General features: G+C 41.0%; 1 protein-coding gene and 1 non-coding gene across 2 annotated transcripts; both read right to left on the bottom strand.

The window, feature by feature from the left end:
- Positions 1-13,704: 13,704 nt before the first annotated feature.
- Positions 13,705-13,796, bottom strand: TRNAY-GUA (transfer RNA tyrosine (anticodon GUA)). Its single transcript is given in 2 exon segments — positions 13,705-13,740; positions 13,760-13,796. It is a non-coding gene; the product is annotated as a tRNA-Tyr (tRNA).
- A 2,709-nt stretch (positions 13,797-16,505) lies between these two features.
- On the bottom strand, positions 16,506-20,171 carry LOC103400047 (uncharacterized). The gene is made up of 8 exons (XM_008338731.4): positions 19,874-20,171; positions 19,509-19,717; positions 18,366-18,832; positions 18,212-18,270; positions 18,064-18,100; positions 17,882-17,953; positions 17,329-17,653; positions 16,506-17,081 (listed from the first exon to the last, which is right to left on the bottom strand). Exons 1-8 carry the CDS (start codon positions 19,986-19,988, stop codon positions 16,626-16,628), a joined length of 1,740 nt encoding a protein of 579 aa, XP_008336953.3. The 5' UTR covers positions 19,989-20,171; the 3' UTR covers positions 16,506-16,625.
- Between the last annotated feature and the right edge of the window lie 268 nt (positions 20,172-20,439).

Here is a 20,439-nt window from a genome sequence, read left to right as displayed (position 1 = left end):
CAGTCGAACCAATATATATATATATATATATATTTATTTATCTTAATTTTAGGGTTTATAGGAGACAAAGAAACCTGAAAATACTCACTTCTTTATGCCTTATCCATGAAAGCAAAACAAACCCATTCCTAATAATTAAGCGAGAGCCAAAAGGGAAAAATAAAATTTCATGAATACTATTTAGCAACATGGACGGAGCCAATGAAGGTTCACTGGGGGCAGACGCCTTCACTCAAGTAATTCATTTGTTTAGTTGCAGACTACAATTATATAATATACATGGGTTATCTTTGAAGAAAATATATGTATCTAATATCCAACATTCATTCATTATACTTATACTCCATATCAAATATTATATATGAGCAATAGTGCTCTTGTTCTGTCATTCAAACAAAAAAAAACCCTCTCCCGCCTATCATGTACTTATATTTTTCTCATCACTTTGCCACTGTCCACTACTATATTGAAATTTTTGTAACATTGGAATTGTGATACATCATCATTTAAAACCATCCTTAATATCATATTGCGTATAACCATATATAATACGGTTTTCTTAGTTGTTTTCGGTTGCCCCACTAGAAGAAATTTTTGGCTCCGTTCCTACTTAGTGGTAGCAGTATCCATAGTCACCACCCAGACTAGTCCATATATTATAGTCAATAGGAATCATACCAAATGGAATTATATCACGACTCTCTTTCATCCGAACCCTAAGCTTGTTGTGTGGCTCTGATACCACATGTCAGCCATATTCTGAAATCATAACAATAAGACATTATGATCACGAATAAATCAAATCAATATAAAATAGAGATCGACTAATTATATTAAACTTATGTGTGGAATACGGAAGACATGGTTATGAAGATGAAGCTATTGATCCTTGCGAACAAAGTGAATAAAGTAGAAGTAGTTTTCTACTTCCAGTACCTCTCTGTGAACACGGAAAATTCCTGAAACGAAAGAGACAAGAACGACGTGCACAAACAAATATTAAGTATTTGATGATTTTGGGTTACAATCTCTCTCTATTTGATCCTCTGATTCGATCTCCGTGAGGTGTTGATTGGTGGGTGTTTCGTTGATCCAAGGGCCGTCGAGGCTTGATCTTGGATGAACAGTTGGAAGTTTCTTCAAAGGGCCGTGGGCTTGATCTTTGAGGTGGATTTGAACGGATCTTCAAAGGGGCTTTTGGGCTTGATCTTTGAAGAACAGTGATGAACGGATCTCCAAGGGCTTTTGGGCTTGATCTTGAAGAACAGTGATGAACGGATCTTCAAGGGCTTTTAGGCTTGATCTTGAAGAACGGTTGGATGTGTGGATTTGTCGACGTTGTTGATCCAAAGGGCCGTTGGGGCTTGATCTTGGATGAACGGATGATGAACGATGATGCTTTCTTCAAGGGCCGTCGGGGCTTGATCTTGAATTGGTGGATGATTGTTGATCCAAAGGGCCGTTGGGGCTTGATCTTGGAAGAACGATGAACGAAGAACGAAGAACGCTTTCTTCAAGGGGCCGTCGGGGCTTGATCTTGAAAGTGGATGATTGTTGATCCAAGGGCCGTCGAGGCTTGATCTTGGAAGAACGATGAACGAAGAACGAAGAACACTTTCTTGATTCTTCGGGAACCTGGATGCTTGAGAGCTTCGGAGTTTCAGAGCTTTAGAGCTTCAAGGTGTAATATGAATTGGTCCTCCTTTAAATGAATGAAATAGGCTTGTATTTATAGAAATTTCCAAGGCCTAATTTTGAATATAATATTCCAGATGAAATAAGTCGTTTCTGCCAGGTGTTGACACGTGTCCTATTTGATGACTTTTCCAACTCATTTCAATTTTCGTTGAGTCACACGCTACGTGTAAAATTTATGTAATACATGAGCGTTGACACTTTGATTTACCGGTCAACATTTATTTACGAAATTTCGATGTCTACAAATGCCCCCACTTCAAGGCACGTCGTATACATGTGCTTGTCACGTGTAGGAGATGCGTTTTGAAGTCCCTTACTGTAGATGTCGATCCACGGGCCATCGAGGCTCGATTTTGAATTGGGCTGGAGATTGTTTCAAGGGCCGTTGAGGCTTGATCTTGAATTGGGCTTGAGATTTCTTCAAGACCCGTTGAGGCTTGTTCTTGAACTTTTTGTTTGAAATTTCTTCAAGGGCCGTCGAGGCTTGATCTTGAAGGTTGAAATTGGACCACAAGGAGCTTCATGTGGTAGATGATCTTCGGCTTTGGTAGTGGGTGAATCGGCACGTGTTTTGTTGCGCTTGTTGACTTTCCACAGCTTTGATCTTGAACTGGGTTGAAGGATTTTCTGGATTCCTCCAATTGTTGATTTTCCACAGCTTATTCTTGAACTAAGAGTGGTAGACTCTTGATCTTGAATCGGACTTGTGATTTCATCAAGGGCCGTCGAGGCTTGATCTTGAAGTTGGCTGGAAACTTCTTCAAGGGCCGTTGAGGCTTGATTCTTGAAGGTTGACTCGAACACATGGCAAGCAGGCACGAGGTAAATGTGACAACCTGTTTCTTTGTTCAATCTTTCTAATTCACACCTGAGCAGTTTGGTCAATGGTATGATCTTCAAGATTGATGAACTCTTCTTCCAGTTGGTGACTTGATCTTTAAGGATTCGATTCAAGGGTGGTGAATCGACACGTGCAGCCCACAACGCCTAGTAAGTCGACCCAAGAATTTGAGGGTCAAAACAAGTTCACCGTCCTCAGGCAGATGCGACATCTTCTCGAGTTCTTCGTCTCAAACTCTTTCTGCTGAGTTGACTGTGCATGCTGCATTCTTCTCTGCTTGTTTCTTCAGGCAGATGTGGCAACTTCTTTGAAAGTACAGCAGCAGTGGAAGGCGAGTATTCGAGAGCAGTGCTAGGTAGGCAATCAGGGAAGGGTTCCAAGCAGTCGGTTCCTTACCCGAGTTTGAGTGGAAGTTCCGGCATATTGTTTTCTTTATCCTTGTCTTTGTAGGTAAGAACAAGGACAAAGGAAAGGACAGGGAGAACGCATGATATGAGATACTCTTGCTTTCTACCCTGGTGATATGAGATACTTTTGCTTTGGAGTTATTGGCTTGCAGAGGTACCCCAAGGAATAAGGAACACTGGGTAACTCAAGAGGCTTCGTTGGGAAGGCATTCTCAGAGATGAAGAAAGGTTCTGTATGTCTGCCTTGCTATGGAAGGTGAAGGTGGACAGTTATAGGAGGTCCCTTAATACCTGTAGAGGTAATATTCTTTCACTTATGTCAGCAACTAACGCGTGATTGAACAGTAAACTTTCACGTGCTTTCTCCTTCACCGAAAATCTTCGACAAATTGCCCGTGATTTGCGCAAAGTTGAGTGTGCATATGACAAGTGATGACGCGGCTGAAAAAGAATGGCGCCTCTTCGATATCTGGGATCGGCGCTTCGACAAATTACCCGTGATTTCCGCAAAGCTGAGTTTGCGTGTGACGGGTGCCGACGCGTCTGGAAAAGCAAGATGCTTCTCCGATTTCTAAGCTTGCCTCTTCGATTTTTGAATGGCCTCTTCGAATTCTGAGCTCGCCTCTTCGATCTCTGAAATCCCGTCGAGTGCTGATTTTTTATATAGAGGCACGCTGTTCGTTTCAAAGCACACTTGAATTTTCGCTTGTGAAAACTCCCTTCTTGCACTTCTAAGATCTTGATTTGTCCGATCTCTTCTTTCTTCAATACTTTGAAAATGTCTGGACCCTCCGACCGTCGTTTTGACTTGAATCTTGGTGAAGAGGCAGTCCCGCCTTCTCCAGACAACATATGGCGCCCATCCTTCATATCCCCTACTGGTCCTCTTACTGTTGGGGATTCGGTGATGAAGAATGATATGACCGCTGCGGTGGTGGCCCGGAACCTTGTCACTCCCAAAGATAACAGACTACTTTCCAGGCGGTCAGATGAGTTGGCTGTTAAGGAGTCCCTGGCTCTTAGTGTGCAGTGTGCGGGTTCTGTGTCCAACATGGCCCAACGCCTATTTGCTCGAACCCGTCAAGTTGAATCGTTGGCGGCTGAAGTGATGAGTCTCAAACAAGAGATCAGAGGGCTCAAGCATGAGAATAAACAGTTGCACAAGCTTGCACATAACTATGCCACAAACATGAAGAGGAAAATTGACCAGATGCAGGAATCTGATGGTCAGATTTTACTTGATCATCGGAGGTTTGTGGGTTTGTTCCAGCAGCATTTACCTTCGTCTTCTGGGGCTGTACCGACTGCTGAGGCTTCAAACAGCCAACCTCCGACGCCTTCTCTTCCTGGAGCTCTGCCGAGTTGTGAGGCGCCACCTGATCGTCCTTGAATATCCCCTGTTGTAAATTTGATTTGATTTTTTTTTTTTTTTTTTTTTTTTTTTTTTAAGGTATGCATAATGCAAATTTGTGTAAAATTTCCAGAAAAAAATAAATAAAATGGACTTTATTTCTCTCGATGCATTTTTTTTTTGTTGCTATATACATACATATATTATGTACATACACACCATATTATCATAACTTCATTTTCTTTTCTTTTCTTTTCTCCTTCTTTTTTTTTTTTTTTTATATAAATATATATATATATTTTTTTTTTCTTTCTTTTTCTGCACATGGTGCCAGACGCACCATGAAACCCTTTTTTTTTTTTTTTTTTTTTTTTTTTTTTTGTATTATTTTCTGTTTCTTTAGTTGGTGCCCATGCACCATTCCCTTTTTTTCACGTGGTGCCAGATGCACCACCACCCTCTTTTTTTTTTTTTTTTTTTTTTTTTTTTTTGTGTGTATAAATTTGGGTGATGGGTAGAGGAACTTGCAGGGAGCGGAGCTCGAGTTTGAGGAAGAGCTTCTCGGCCGGCCAGTCGTTTGACAGCGGTCTTTGAAGTTGGTGGCAGCTGCGAGGCAAGAGACGGAGGAGGGTGCAAGAGAAGAGCGGTGCAGCCTTGATGTCGGAGACTTTGATGTCCCCGTTGCTGCTTGGAACTGATGGGCAGAAGGGGATTGCCGCTCATTGTTGATGGGCCCATTCATGTCGTCTGAAACAACACCAGCTTGCCCGTGAACACCGTATTGATGAGCCACCTCAAGCCCGTATGTAGCTTCAGCCCAACCACAGAGATGGCTTGAAGGATCTGAGTGCCGGGGATGGGGGAGAGTACGGCAAGCTTGCAGAGGTTGAAGAGGAGCTCCGCCTAGGAGCGCTGATCGTTGGCGGAAGACATGAGGAGCACGGAGGAAGATGACTTGCTTGCTGCCGACGGTGCTACCACGGGAGGTGCGAGAGCAGCTGGTCCTAGAGTGAGCGACACCATTGTTGTTCGTCTAAGAGAGACGGAGAGAGAATTACGGTGGGCTTACGGTCTCCGAATGTCACCACTTTGCTGCTGCCTTTCCGTTGCTATCGGCCGAGACGAGGGTGCACGTTGCGGTATCAGGGCTCACGGATGGGACTCTCGCTGGGCAGAGAGGAACAAGGAGCAGCCGTCTGAACCTTGGGGGAGTCGACAGCAGCAGGGAGCGGAGAACATATCTCTTTCTTCGGCTGCTCTCATGATCTCCGGCTTTGAGTTTCTGTTTGGATGACATTGGATAACCGATCTCCATGTCCAACAAACATCTGCTCCGCATGGACTTTCAAAACGAGCTGCATGCGTAAGTAATGATCTTTCCCTGATCAGCCGACTGACCATGTTTCACCGTCGAGATCACCACGTCGACTTGCTTGATCACATTCACCGAGCTCTCGTGATCGTACAGATCACCCAGGACGAAATTGACTCCCAGAACCTTGAAGTTCTCGATGACTTTGGACTTTGCTATATTGGAGGAGGGTAGCTTATCGAACCAAAACGTGGGTGGGGTACTGCTGCTGACGGTGCTGCTACAGGAGGAGCGAGAGCAGCTGGTCCTTGGTCGGACCTTTTGACCCGGTGTCTTGTTCTTGCTTCTTCTTCCACTTCTTCTTAGGCTGCCAGAGGGAGAATGCAAATTCTCGTTTCCTTGGGCAAGAATCAAGCTTTTCGTACACAATCCCTGCCACCGGCGGGTTGTTTCTTCTGTTCTTCCGGTTTTACCTGGACCGTACTAGGAACAGCAGCATGTACATAAGGGAAGCCTGCAGGTACAAGCTGGTGTGGCCCGGAGGATTGTGCTGCAGCAAACTGATCATGCATAAGAGCCTGCGAGGATAACTTACCGCCTTTCATGTTGCTGGCAGCACCATTGAGATGATGACGCATTAAGCTTCGCGAAGCTGGAACAGGCCATGGCTTCGATTGAGGAAAAGTCAGGTACATGAACACGCAGGCCACACAGCTCTCGGGTATGAGGTGACTTTCAAGTTGTCGTCCTGGTCTAGGAGGAAGTTCTTCGGCTTCAGATCCTGGTGGTAACGTCGCGGCTGTGGCAGGAATCTATGGCGGAGATGAGCTGCCGGAATATCTGGCAACGTCCTTCCTGAGCCGGCCCTTGACGAATTTGGCAAAGAGCTCGTTGCTGCAGACCAGATCCATGGCGAAGTCATAACGGAGATCACCCTTTTGATCTGCTCCATCATCCCAATGACAGCCATCACCGTCCTATCTTTCAAGCGCATCCGTTGCAGCAGAGACAGCAAGGATGAGATCAAGGAGAATTTCTCAAGACACCCACCTCTCCCAGATAATGCACTGTAGCACCACCACCTGCACTATGACGCCGCCGTTGCAGGTGAAGTTGGTCGAGAAGCCAAGGGCAGTTTCGGCGAGGAGCTTGTCCGGCTGCTGTAGTTTGCCGGGACGGAAACCATCTTTCCTGGTCTCGGATTCGCATTGGCAGTTGAAGTGGCAGTTGCAGCAGAATTAGCATTAGAAGATGAGCGTTTGCCCGGTGAAATACTAGTTCGTCTCTCCCTACTGCTCGACCGTTGCTGCTGATTTCTTTCTCTGCTGGGTGTCCTCCTTCTCCTCCTCCCTTGAGAAGAAGGAGAAGAAGGCCTTGACCTCGAGGATTGGCGGTGGGTTTTCTCTTCTGCAACAAGCTCCTAGAGATGTTCGCCGATTTCAGAGAGCAAAGAGGGCCGAGCTTTCTCCATCTCTCGAAGGCACTCACACGCCAGGGCACGCGCCTGACGGTCGATGCCATGATTGGGTCGGTTGATCACCGTTAAAAGCAACTCCACCAGCGATTCGACGGCGGAGATTGGCACCATGTTATCATCGAGAGAGACGACGACAGATGTGACGGAGAGCATCATCTGCTCCTTAAGCGGGTACGTGATGTGGACCCCATCGGCCGGTGTCTGGATTAAGGCTTGGTGAGCGAGGGAGCGGTCGCCGATGAAGACGGCGGAGCGGGGGCCAAAGCGGAGGGAGATGATGGGCCCGTGTTTGGCCTGTAGTTTGCAGATGATAAGCTCGGGCTCTGAGAAGGATTTGATGGCGGATTAGACGGGAGATTTGCAGGAGGAGGCGCATGGAGCTTGGATGGGTGACTGGAATGGAGAAGGGCTTGGTTGGAGGAGAAAACCCGAAGTGGGTTTTGAGAGCTGGGCTTATTGGGATTTAGAAAGATGGGCCGCCCCTTTTTTTTTAGAAATTGTGGATGGGCCTATATTTGTATATGCACACACACATACGTATATATTTCCTTTTTTTTTTTTTTTTTTTTTTTAAATACATAATAACATATGTATTCATTATTTTTTTTTCAAAGAAACTGCAATTTAATTTTGTACAAAGAAAATTGCAAATTTTCTTAACAAAATAAATTTGTAATAAAATTGACCTTCTTTAATAAAACATTTATTCTTTTTTTTTTTGATGTGACTGAACTCGAAAAATTGAACATTTAAGCTGCCTACGTACCCCTCCAAAGAAGGGATCAAGTCGTAACGTAGTTCAAATACATTTTTTTTTTTTTTTTTTTTTTTTTTTTTTTTGGTATTTTCTTTTGGTGCCGTGTTGCAGTTTCAGTTCGTGCAGGCAAGGAGCGTTTGGTGCCGTGTTGCAGTTTCAGCTCGTGCAGGCAAGGAGCGTTGGTGTTGCCTTTTATGCTCGTGCAGACCAGGAGCGTTTGGTGCCGTGTTGCAGTTTCAGCTCGTGCAGGCAAGGAGCGTTGGTGTTGCCTTTTATGCTCGTGCAGACTAGGAGCGTTGTGCCATGCAGTTTAGGCTCGTGCAGGCGAAGAGTGTTGTGTCTTGCAGTTTAGGCTCTTGCAGACAAAGAGCTTTGGTTCGTGCAGTTTTAGGCTCGTGCGAACAAGGAGCATGGTGAATTTGTCAAGTAATTTTGGAGAGGCGTTCCTCACAATCTTCATAGCAAGGGGCCTTGACCGAGTGATTGAAGAAGTCTTCAGGAAAGAAATCACGCATCGTGATGGGGATGGACGATCTATGTGTCGAAATTTCATCATCTTCAACACGTTCATGTTGCTTTGAAGGTTGACAAGAGCTGCTTTGCCCCCTTTCCGATTGGCGGACATGTGGAGGAAACGTATGCTTCTTGTGCAATTTCTTAGGAGTGACTTGAGTCCATCCTTCAACTTTTCTTGTCTTGGACGATGCCCCCAGCGGTTGAGGTGAAAACTTTGAGTCGGAAGAGCCAGAAGTGAAGGTGGTATAGTTTGACTTCACCACATCGTCAAGATCTAGCTCGATGATTCCTTTCTGAGCCAGCTTCATGATGAGATCTTTCAGCACGAAACATTTTTCTGTCGGATGACTGATGAAGCGGTGGAATTTACAGTATCTTGGACTGTCGGTACGATTTATCTCTTCCGGCCGTCTGCACTCAGGCAAACTGATCACCTTCTTGTCTAACAGGTCATCCAGCATGGCAACCACATCAGAGTCGGGGAATGGATAAGTCTTCTCCTCAAGCTCCTTCAAAGTGTGTCTACGCATCTCTTGATCATGAAAAGCTTCGTTTTGAATCGCCTTGCCTCGTGTAGGGATTTTGACGGGAGCTGTGTTGACTGTCATTGCTTCTTTGGTGGATTTCCACGTAGCCTTCTCCACCTTTGGCCCAAGAACTTTGTCGTTCTTGTAGTCGGCGATCGGTTCCTTCTTCCCATGATGGGCGATGCTCAACTCCATGTCATGGGCGCGAGTGGCCAATTCCTCGAAAGTCTGTGGTTTAATGCCTTGAAGGATGTATTGCAAACCCCATTGCATGCCTTGGATGCACATCTCGATTGAAGAGGTTTCCGAGAGCCTGTCTTTACAGTCGAGGCTTAGAGTGCGCCATCTGTTGATGTAGTCAATGACTGGCTCGTCCTTCCACTGCTTTGTGCTCGTTAGCTCTAGCATGCTCACAGTGCGGCGGGTGCTGTAGAAGCGGTTGAGGAATTCCCGCTCTAATTGCTCCCAGCTGTTGATGGACTCAGGCTCTAGGTCCGTGTACCACTCAAAGGCATTTCCTTTCAGCGAGCGCACAAACTGCTTGGCGAGGTAGTCCCATTCGGTTCCTGCGTTGTTGCAGGTTTCAACGAAGTGGGCAACGTGCTGTTTCGGGTTTCCCTTTCCATCAAATTGCATGAACTTTGGTGGTTGATAACCCCTCGGCATCCTTAAGGCGTCGATCTTCTTTGAATACGGCTTTGAGTACAACCCGGAGGTATATGAGCTCCCTTCGTACTGTGCCTTGATGGTGTTGGTGATCATCTCTTGCAGCTGCTGGATAGAAAGAGATCCCATGAGTGCCGTTGCTTGGTCTGGTTTCGGCTTCCCATCGATTTTCTTCACCGGGGGTTCTTCGTCTCCGCCAGCTCCTCCCTTTAGTGGATCATTCTCTGGGTCGGGTTTCTCGCTGTCCTGCGCCTCCAGTCGGTTGACTAATGCCGCGATTTGCAAGTCTTTTTCTTCCACAGTTCGAGTTAGTCTTGCGATTGCTTCATTCATTTGAGCAAGCTGTTCCTCGACTGAAGTTGCTCCAGCGGTCATGACTTGCATGGCTGAACTGCCGATTGAATCGTCATCGGAGAGCATGGATTCGGAGTATTCCCTTGGTCTTTCCCCCCTTGGTGCCCTTAGTGAGGCTAAGGTGATCATAGGCTCGTGCCTGGGGTACTCTCGTTCCCCTGGCAGAGTTGATGCAGAGGTGAAAGAGGTGGCAGAAGTAGCTTTTGCTTTGCTTCGAGTCGTGATACCCAACGTGACACCACTTGCGACGAGGGCGCCTTTGTTCTTTGCGCCGGTTATGGGAACAGCTTGAGCCTTCCTTGAAGCCATTAATTTTGGAAGTGTGCTCGAATTTCTTGAACGGAGAAAGAGATGAGAGGTAGAGATGGTCCCACCGGGCGTGCCAATTTGTGAACACGGAAAATTCCTGAAACGAAAGAGACAAGAACGACGTGCACAAACAAATATTAAGTATTTGATGATTTTGGGTTACAATCTCTCTCTATTTGATCCTCTGATTCGATCTCCGTGAGGTGTTGATTGGTGGGTGTTTCGTTGATCCAAGGGCCGTCGAGGCTTGATCTTGGATGAACAGTTGGAAGTTTCTTCAAAGGGCCGTGGGCTTGATCTTTGAGGTGGATTTGAACGGATCTTCAAAGGGGCTTTTGGGCTTGATCTTTGAAGAACAGTGATGAACGGATCTCCAAGGGCTTTTGGGCTTGATCTTGAAGAACAGTGATGAACAGATCTTCAAGGGCTTTTAGGCTTGATCTTGAAGAACGGTTGGATGTGTGGATTTGTCGACGTTGTTGATCCAAAGGGCCGTTGGGGCTTGATCTTGGATGAACGGATGATGAACGATGATGCTTTCTTCAAGGGCCGTCGGGGCTTGATCTTGAATTGGTGGATGATTGTTGATCCAAAGGGCCGTTGGGGCTTGATCTTGGAAGAACGATGAACGAAGAACGAAGAACGCTTTCTTCAAGGGGCCGTCGGGGCTTGATCTTGAAAGTGGATGATTGTTGATCCAAGGGCCGTCGAGGCTTGATCTTGGAAGAACGATGAACGAAGAACGAAGAACACTTTCTTGATTCTTCGGGAACCTGGATGCTTGAGAGCTTCGGAGTTTCAGAGCTTTAGAGCTTCAAGGTGTAATATGAATTGGTCCTCCTTTAAATGAATGAAATAGGCTTGTATTTATAGAAATTTCCAAGGCCTAATTTTGAATATAATATTCCAGATGAAATAAGTCGTTTCTGCCAGGTGTTGACACGTGTCCTATTTGATGACTTTTCCAACTCATTTCAATTTTCGTTGAGTCACACGCTACGTGTAAAATTTATGTAATACATGAGCGTTGACACTTTGATTTACCGGTCAACATTTATTTACGAAATTTCGATGTCTACACTCTCAATGAACTCTACTATCAAAATAGGCATGTAGTTTTCGTGAGTTTCAGTTGGTATGGAAGCAGGGACTATTCTTACGTTATATAGCTAGGGTTTCAACCAATTCCTCCCTATTATCGGAAAAGATATCAACCCAAACCATATCTAATTAATCAAAGTCCCATCATGACTCTTACTCCTTGTATTTACTTAATAAAGGTCCATAATTGATCGCATTTAATTAGGACTCCAATATGTTTATTTCCTTAAGGCACCGAGAGTCCTAGAGAATTTCATTAACTTGATTGTCCAAGTTAATTATTCCCTCATTTATTCTCGGCATAATTCATTGTCATTCACAAAATGATTTTACAAACGTGTCATACTTATAGGTATATTAATATATATATATATATATATTATAATTTGAGTAAAATAATAATATCATATGACGGTAATCATAATACACTAAAAACGTCTAAATCATGAAGAATGTTCGAGGAATCCTGGGCTATAAAATGGAGCCAATAATAACCTACATCGAAATTTTTGTTATTTTTGTAATTAATTCATTGTGAAAACCTGACTAGACGAGCAAGAGGACCACTGATGCATGGAGAAGAAAAGGTCCAAGTTCTTGGGTCAACCATTTCAAGCTCTACAAGTCTTGTATATCTCCTTCTTCAATATAATTCCCTTGCCGCCCAAATCAATCTCATTGACAAAAATTATATTATAGCTAGTAGTACACTCTAGAATCTCCAGCCAAACGCGTATAAAATACTTTTCTAATTATGAGAAGTACTAACTTTTTTAGAAAGACTATGTAGGAATATTTGTGTTAGAAGACTATATTTAATATATGAAAAGAAAAAAATATATATATGAACAGAGAGATCCAAACTTCGAACTTTAGATGACTCTCTCACTGGAGAACAAAGAAAGATTAAAATTTGAGTGAAAGAGAACCATACAATATTTTAATTAACCAATCTAATTTACATTTACGTTAAGAAATATTACAAAACTATTAGATTTATCTTTTTGTGATTAACCACAAACTATTAATAAGTAGAGATGTGAAAGAAGCCAATAATTAGTAAAAGTTTATGGTAATGCAATGAAAATCAGTGGTACATAGTTTCGTCTCGTGGAAGTCACTTCGGCCTCTGTCCCCACTGGCCAGAAAATGAATGACCTCTCTCCATCTATTTTGCTTTCAAATAATTAATAAGAAAACTAATGAAAATGACTTGAAAACTTTGAGTTTTAACGATAATGACAAAATAAAAGGTAAAGTGAATAGTACCATGATTAACTTTTTAGTGTAAAAATATGGTTTTTCGTTAAAATGAACAGTACTATGAGCTTTTCTTTAAAGTTCCCTAATTTAATTACTTCACTCACCAGAAATACAATAACCCTAAAAATTAACATTTAGTAACTTTTTATTTAAACTTTTCTTTGTGACTCCTCTTTTGTTTCTTTTATACAACATAAGTAACTGAAATAATTGGGTTTGGTTCTTGACCCTTATATAGTATACGTATTGTGTTTAGAAAGATACTCCAATTCATCATATATATGAGTTACACTGGCCGTTTCGTTAAGAGAGTTATTTTTCTTTGTCATTATATTAATCTTGCAAAAGAAGAAATGTTACCCTATATGATTGGATGAACTGAAAAGTCAAATGTTACCCTATACAATTGGATGAACTGAAAAGTCCTCCCACATGGTGGGTTTTTGGGGCGGCGCGGGGGGGGGGGGGGGGGCGCAACAAGTTCTGGAACCCTACTCTTTCTCTTTTAGTATGTGAACTGCAAAGGGATTAAGGGTCAAACTGCCAACTGCAAGTCTCAAGCACAAGGCATTGGAAAGTCTGCGTAGTTTGTGGTACCTTGCATTTGAATTGTCAGAGTTTTTTTTTTTTTGTAAGTCTTTTTTGACCTGCGACATGTCTAATTAATGTCTTGGGGAAGAAGAGGAGAACCAGGCATCATGTCCCATAGGCCGCAGGAGGTGCCTTTGTTGAAGGGACCGAAGGTTCATGTCCTAAAACTCTTGCAACCAATCAAGTCAAATAACATCCGATTCTAATTTTCTTTTGACACGGGGTTATATTCTAAACTACTTTAACTTATGTAAAGAATGCTCGAGCGAAACATCTAATTATTATAATCTATTGATTTATTAAGTGTTCAATAATAAAAAAACAGATTTATCATTTGATTCAAATGTAAAGAGACCGACAAGACAAACTAACCTAACCCACCTATTCTGATTTGGGTGCTAAATGACATTGGATAGCATTCAGAAGTTGAATCTATGTAAAAGTACAAATTTAAAACTAAAAACATTTCCGACCTACCGATTCGAACGAGTGACCTAGGAATAAGTAAAAGTACAAATTAAAAAAAAAAAAATTTCCGACCTACCGGATTCGAACCAGTGACCTAAGGATATCTGATGGATATTACCAACTACAGTCCTCCGCTCTACCAACTGAGCTAAGGTCGGCATGTACTCATACCTTAAGTTTTGATTTATTTATATCATTATCATGTTATTTAAATAAAACATACTGTCTGTTCTGACGATTTTTTGGGGTATCGTCATGGTTCAAATATGCTATTGTATTACTAGTTATGTACTTTTAAAGAAAAAAATTACGAAAAATATGAAAAGAAGAACAGAAGAAGAAGCAAGTTTCACAATGTGGCCATACGAAATCAAAGAAATCCCGTATGGTGAAAAAGAAAATCACTAATTTGTCATATATTCATTCCCAATACGATTAAAGTACTTAATCACATGAACATCCATACATAGTGCATGCTACTAGAAGATCAAGTTTCTATCAAATCCAACCTATACGTAAAGGGCCCAAATTAAAATAAGAACCGAAAAATAAATCCAAAAACTAGGACCGATTGATCATCAAGAAACTGCAACCTCATTTCTGTTGTTATTCATTGGCTAGGAAGAACCTGGTAGGCCTCGCCTGGAACTTTCTCCTTCTCCGAGGATCATGTTCTGAGGGATTCATTTGAAGGAGGAGGCATCCCTTTATGGCACCAGATTTTTCAACGATTGCAGGATCATTACAAATTATGACCTGTTTATGTGAATTTCTGTGCAAACTGCACCGGAAAGATCCTGGGTGTGTGGTCGGTGAACATGAACATGTACGGATTGAGGTGTGTGATTTTGGATTGGCGGTTGCTTTTTTTGAGGCCATGGAATAGCTCAACCACTAATGACTATCTTTTTTTGTGATTAAATTTTTTTTTATATCAAAACTAATGACAGGTTTGGAGTTCGGGTCTTTTATAGAGCTTACTAGGGTTTACAATTACCTTAGTAACCTTGTCTAATTGTTATATTAGCCTATAATTTTCTTTAATCAACTGATGATATTTCAAGTAATTATAAAATGGATATCCAACAAAAAAACAAGTAAAGAAAATGGATATATCGAATTTGTATGAAGTTACTTGTAAGTTGGAACTTGCAAACTACAAACCTCTGTAAATGCTTGAATATAGGCAATTTTGTTTCTCTCATTTTAATCTTTGGTACACAAATACTTTTAAAACGGTTATGGTAAAACGTAAAAAAGCATCCTAATTAAGATTATACATAGGATTATACTGTACCTTTCTAAACGCCTGCCTGTGCATGTTAACGTAGATAATTAGTTAATTTGTTGTTTACATGTCAAGAAATCTGTTAGGGCAAGCTAATTGGTTTCCTTATGTTATTCATAATGAAACCATTTCGTGGTTGTTCCCGGAATTTTGAATTGAGTGGTGTTTTTTGAAGAATATTTATGGCTATTAGTTCAAATACTTTGCTGGATCAGTCGCCGGTTACATGAGGAATACACAAGTAATATTCTCTTACCAAATATATACAAAGAGTACGGAGTACGGACACGAAATCTCTTAACACTCTTATGTTCACTTTGTATTAGAAGATACTCACTCTTAGCTTACAGCTCACGTTAAGGAGAAATTTTTCATTTTGATAGGAAAACGGGTAGTACATTACATATTTTTATATAAGTGGTAGAAAAATTTTATTTATTAACTTTTTAACTCACATTTCACACAATTTGTATAATCCCGTGTTCTGATCACACTGAGGATATGAGATTTTTTTTAAGGAAAACTAATGAAAATGACTTGAAAACTTTGAGTTTTAAGTTAACGATACTGACAAAAGAAAGGGTAAAGTGAATAGTATCAGGATTGACTTTTTAGTGTAAAAATATGGTTTTTCGTTAAAGTGAACAGTATCGAAAGCTTTTCGTTAAATTTTTTTTTTTATTGGTTTATTGGCCAACGACAATGACAATAATGCACGCTATACTAGGCGATTGTTCAACCATGCTGCTAAATTAAAATCCTATAATACGCTAGCCAGCTGCTCTAATTGGATAAGATAAACATGATACTCTCTTAAGAACATCAAGAATAACGAATCCTAGGTTTTCAATTAAATTAAGTATACATGTTTCCAAAAAAATAAAATAAAATAATATTGTTTTGAGATGGGATTACAAAATAAGATAAACAGGCAGCAAGAGAACAAACTGTTCCCATTTGAATCAAACTATATCCTTATATGATTATCCTGTAACTTGGATTGTGGCCAATGAACTCCACTTTCTTTTCTTATCACTCAAACAACTTCAATGATGTTGATTGACACTAAAACCTAGCTATCAGCACTATCTGTAATTTTTTCTTTCATATATTCAACGGTTGCACTAGAAGTCTTTCATATATTCAACCTAAACGGCTGGTTTTGGATAACATATAAGGTATAAGTTATTCATTGACAATTAAGATTGGCCAGTCCCACATTATATAATTTTTATTCTAAGAAATATGCATAAATAAAATTGATTACTTCTTATAAAAGTAGAAGTTCGGAACAAGAAGTTGTATGTAAATTGAGATTTATCCTCATTTATTGTTTATTTTGTGTTTATCCCGACCTATTTTTATTAGAGTTTGTAACTGATTATATTTATGCTTTTTTTTTGTTTTTTTTAAACAAATGATATTATTTACACTAAGGGGAAGGGGATGAGCTTAGCATCACAATGGGCTGGCAATAATGTGGTTCAAATTCGCTTTTGGTGAGAATCGAACCTAACACCTCTCACTTACAAGCGAAATGGAATACCACTAGACCATAATACTAAGTGACTAATGGAGATTCTAGCAATAAGTAGGTATAATATACAAAAAATTGAGGGTACATTACTCAAATGTAGATCCAAGGAAAAAGAACCAAAAAAAAAAAAGGAAGCTTTGCTTGCTTGTTCTATATGCAAATTTAAATGTTATGCGCCCTATCATGGAGTCCGGAATGCATGGGAGTTCTCGTGGAGGAGGACCTGGAATAAGTCTGAGACAGCCCCACCTCTGCAGATTGTTCTAGCCAAACCGTAGAAGACAAAACCTTTTTGGTATAGACACGGTGTCTTCGTTCCCGGGCATAGATTACCCAGAAGATCAAGGACAACATTACAGCTGCAGATACCAAAAACAAGCCAATGTACATCCAGGCACTATGTATTCGCAAAGCGGGGCAATGATCTCTACTTATGTCCGAGAAAGCATCCCTAACAAATGTGCAGTCTATAAGATCAAGAAAGAAGGGACTGTAACGATAGAGAGCGTAGCTAACATTGACGAAGGCGGACAATTGGTCATAGTAGTTTGGAGTTAACCGACCAGGAGTTATACAAACATTCGCTGGCGAAGATTGACACACATACTTCTTCCACACCTGTTTGAGGCAATTATTACAGAAGGTATGTCAGATTTAGACACTACGAAAAGCTATAAAGCTTATACTTTGTGTCTAGTGATTGTGTAACATGGTATCAGATGTCTGGTTGCAGCTAGGAGCTCTTGCATTCAAAACTTTTGAATAACTTGTGACACAAGCAAAGAAATCCATATATGCTTTAGCTTAGAAATGGATGCTAGCTATTAGGCTTCTTCCATTCATTACTCCTATTTTTTATTTGTACCTCTTGAGCATCTTGCATTTGAATTTCACCATCGACACACTTTCGCTCGTTGCGATTTTCATCAAAGGGGTTGCAAAGAAGCGGCAATGGTGGGCCGGTCTGGTTGAAGTGCAAGGGACCATTAGCCGGGGAATTAGTATTTGCAATATCGGTGACAACACGGTTGAGCACAAAAACAGCATAGAAGGTTGCATCCCTAGTCCGCGACAAGGCCTCCTGGGCCATGTTTTTGTTCACACATGGAAGTATATCATCTAAGGCAGTATGAGCTGTGGGGCCCTTCTGCACCCACTCATTCATTGAAACACATGCATCTGCAAACACACTAACAATTATGCACATAGGAAATGAAGTCAGAAAACCAGAAGAACGAAAAATAAAATTAGCAAGTAATCTTACTGACATCGGTGGCAGATGAGGTGACAAAAGCTTTTAGCCTGATAACATGTCCGTTAATTATAGGGACTGGTACTGCTTTAAGCCACCTTATTCAGTGCCACTAATGTCAGTGATTATGGATGATGTTTTCTTGCAACGATTAAACAACACTTACTTATGGACAAGGAGAAATACACCACACAAAATGAATGTTCCTGTGACGAGAATCCACCCAAGAATCACCAAACTGCATCAATGTGCAAGTGTTTGTTAAAGGACAAAGACATACAAATTCTACCAAAATTTGGACATCTGAAAAATGAACACGAAACAGTTCTAGGTGTATACGTCACTTACATGTATACAAGACATTCCATCCCAAAAATGGAAACCACTGCAACAATTTTAGTCCAAAAGAAGAACAGAGAGATTAATAAGGGATAATTTTAAAAGTCAATTTTTTTGGAAATTTCTACCTCAAAACGAAAAGAAAAAAAGGACTTACAAAATCCAACGAAGACCAAACAAAGCATAACAGCAGCAAGAACAATGAGAGCTAGTCTCCTGCAAAACATAGCAACAGAAAAATTAATGTTATCCAAATTATTAAGCATTGTGAGCAAAACTTGGAAGAAGTTGCAGTAGAGTTATATGGCTACATGATATCCAAGCCATCTTCTATACGTTTCGAATTCTTTTCGGTTGTATCAGAGAGTATATTGGCAGCATTTTTTATGGTTCCCATAACACCATCAATGCTCTGCTGAATGTCTGCCGGAAGAACAATGGCGTCGATACCAATCTTCTTAGCTGCATTGAGATAGTCTGACACATTCCTGAGGTTTTCGGCAGTCCTATCTGCCTGCCCCACGACGTATCCAAGCGTGCTGCACGTGCTGCCATGGAACCTGTCCTGGCCAGTGTAGAGCACAGCACATCCCAAAATTGCCATGAGTGTGAAGAAAATGAGGATGGAGAGTGAGAGAACATATGCTACTCTAGAATAGCCATACGGCTCTTTCCGACAGCAGCAGTAGCAGAAGTAGATGAGCAACAGGCTTATCCCGAACAGCACGAACCACACAACGGCGGTGACGAAGAAGGGCGCCGCTGTGAAACCAACAGACTGCGTCAAAAAACAAAACAATAATCAATGTAAAAAATTGAGCAGCAGTGTAACCAATAATCCATACGTTTAAAATTAAACAACACTATGAAAAGCATAAAGAAAGAATAGGAAACCACATTATATCGCAAAAACTGACAAAAGTTATTAATTCATGAACATTCTTGACAGAGCTCTCTCTCTCTCTATATATATCATTAACGAAATTAAAAATTTGCATATACGATATCGCGACTTACATTTAGCACTAGTTTGGAATTGCTCATGTAAAATTTTTTTTCGCTCATAAGCGCTTCTATTAGAAATGTTTTTATTAGAAACACATTGTACAGTTTATTAAACATTGTGATTCCTAAAGAAGCATGAAATCATTTTTATCATTTCAATTTTTTCTGCTAAACGCAATCAAAAACACTTTTAGTTGTCATAAAAGACTTTTAACATTTCTAGAAGCAATCTCTGCAGGTTATAAATACTAAAACCTATTTAAAAATAAACAAGATACCCCAATTAATTTTGAAACAACGACAACATGAGATAAGCAAAAGAACAAAACAATTCCAGAAATTTATTAAAATAGCAAAACAACCCTCATACCATGTTTTTTATTCATAAATTGATAGAAATTAACCCAAACAACAAAAAGAGAAAAAATGTTTCAAAAGCAAGAACTCACAGCCCAGTAATGCTTATTGCTGATATTCCAGCCACCATTGTATTTCTTGAACGCGTCGAGAGGGTCTCTCCGCCGTGTCCTCTGCTCAGCCAATAACATGACAGTCCTGTTTTCTCCATCTTTTCCTTCAAGAAACCTCCTTGCTGCTGTGTCCCATCCCACCACCCCGTGAAACCCTACGCTCCCTCTCTCGCCGCCTACCTCTACCGCTGCAAACCAAACCAAATTAAACCCAAAAACAAATTAAACATTAAAGAACACGTAATCCCTACAATTTTTACAAGAAAATAAAAAACACGAAATCACAACCATTTCGACGAAAGTAAAAAAGCTGGGCATGAATGTCAAATGTCATGCATGGGTACCTGTTCTTCGTATGATGTCGAAAAGGTCAGGAGTACCGGAAATTAAAGGAACGAAGAGGAAAATGGAAAAACAAAGAATGGATATTTTCCATGTGTTTGATCTGAGGCATGACATTATGTTTTCGATTTTCGGTTTTTTCTATGATTTTTTTGTTGTTGACGTGAGTGCCGAACGACGTCGGATGATGATTTCCTCGACCCACTGTGGTTTTTGAGGTGGAGCTGGGGAGCGGGAGAGAGACAAGGACCAGCGTACATTTTGTGCAGAGGGAGCTATTTGTATGACGCGGTTTACACACATAACTAACTGCACATAAATTCTATGGAATGAAAAACACAGAATATATAGACTGTGCGAGAGATTAACTATTTACTATTATTTTTCAGCTGAAGTATTTGTTTTCTAAAATACAAAAAAGAAAAAAGAACAAATTCGTATGAAATACAAACAAATCCAACGGTTCACGTATCTATACCCCAGTATGGAAAAGTGATCAAATCCGTTAAACTTAAACTTGTCTTCGTGTCTAATACGAGTTTTGCACACGTAAACTTTTCAAAAGGAT

Source organism: Malus domestica, chromosome 15 (genome assembly GCF_042453785.1).
Source record: "Malus domestica chromosome 15, GDT2T_hap1".
Classification (NCBI taxonomy): Eukaryota; Viridiplantae; Streptophyta; class Magnoliopsida; order Rosales; family Rosaceae; genus Malus; species Malus domestica.
Note: the sequence above shows the minus strand (reverse complement) of the source record. Positions and strands in the feature narration are given on the sequence as shown.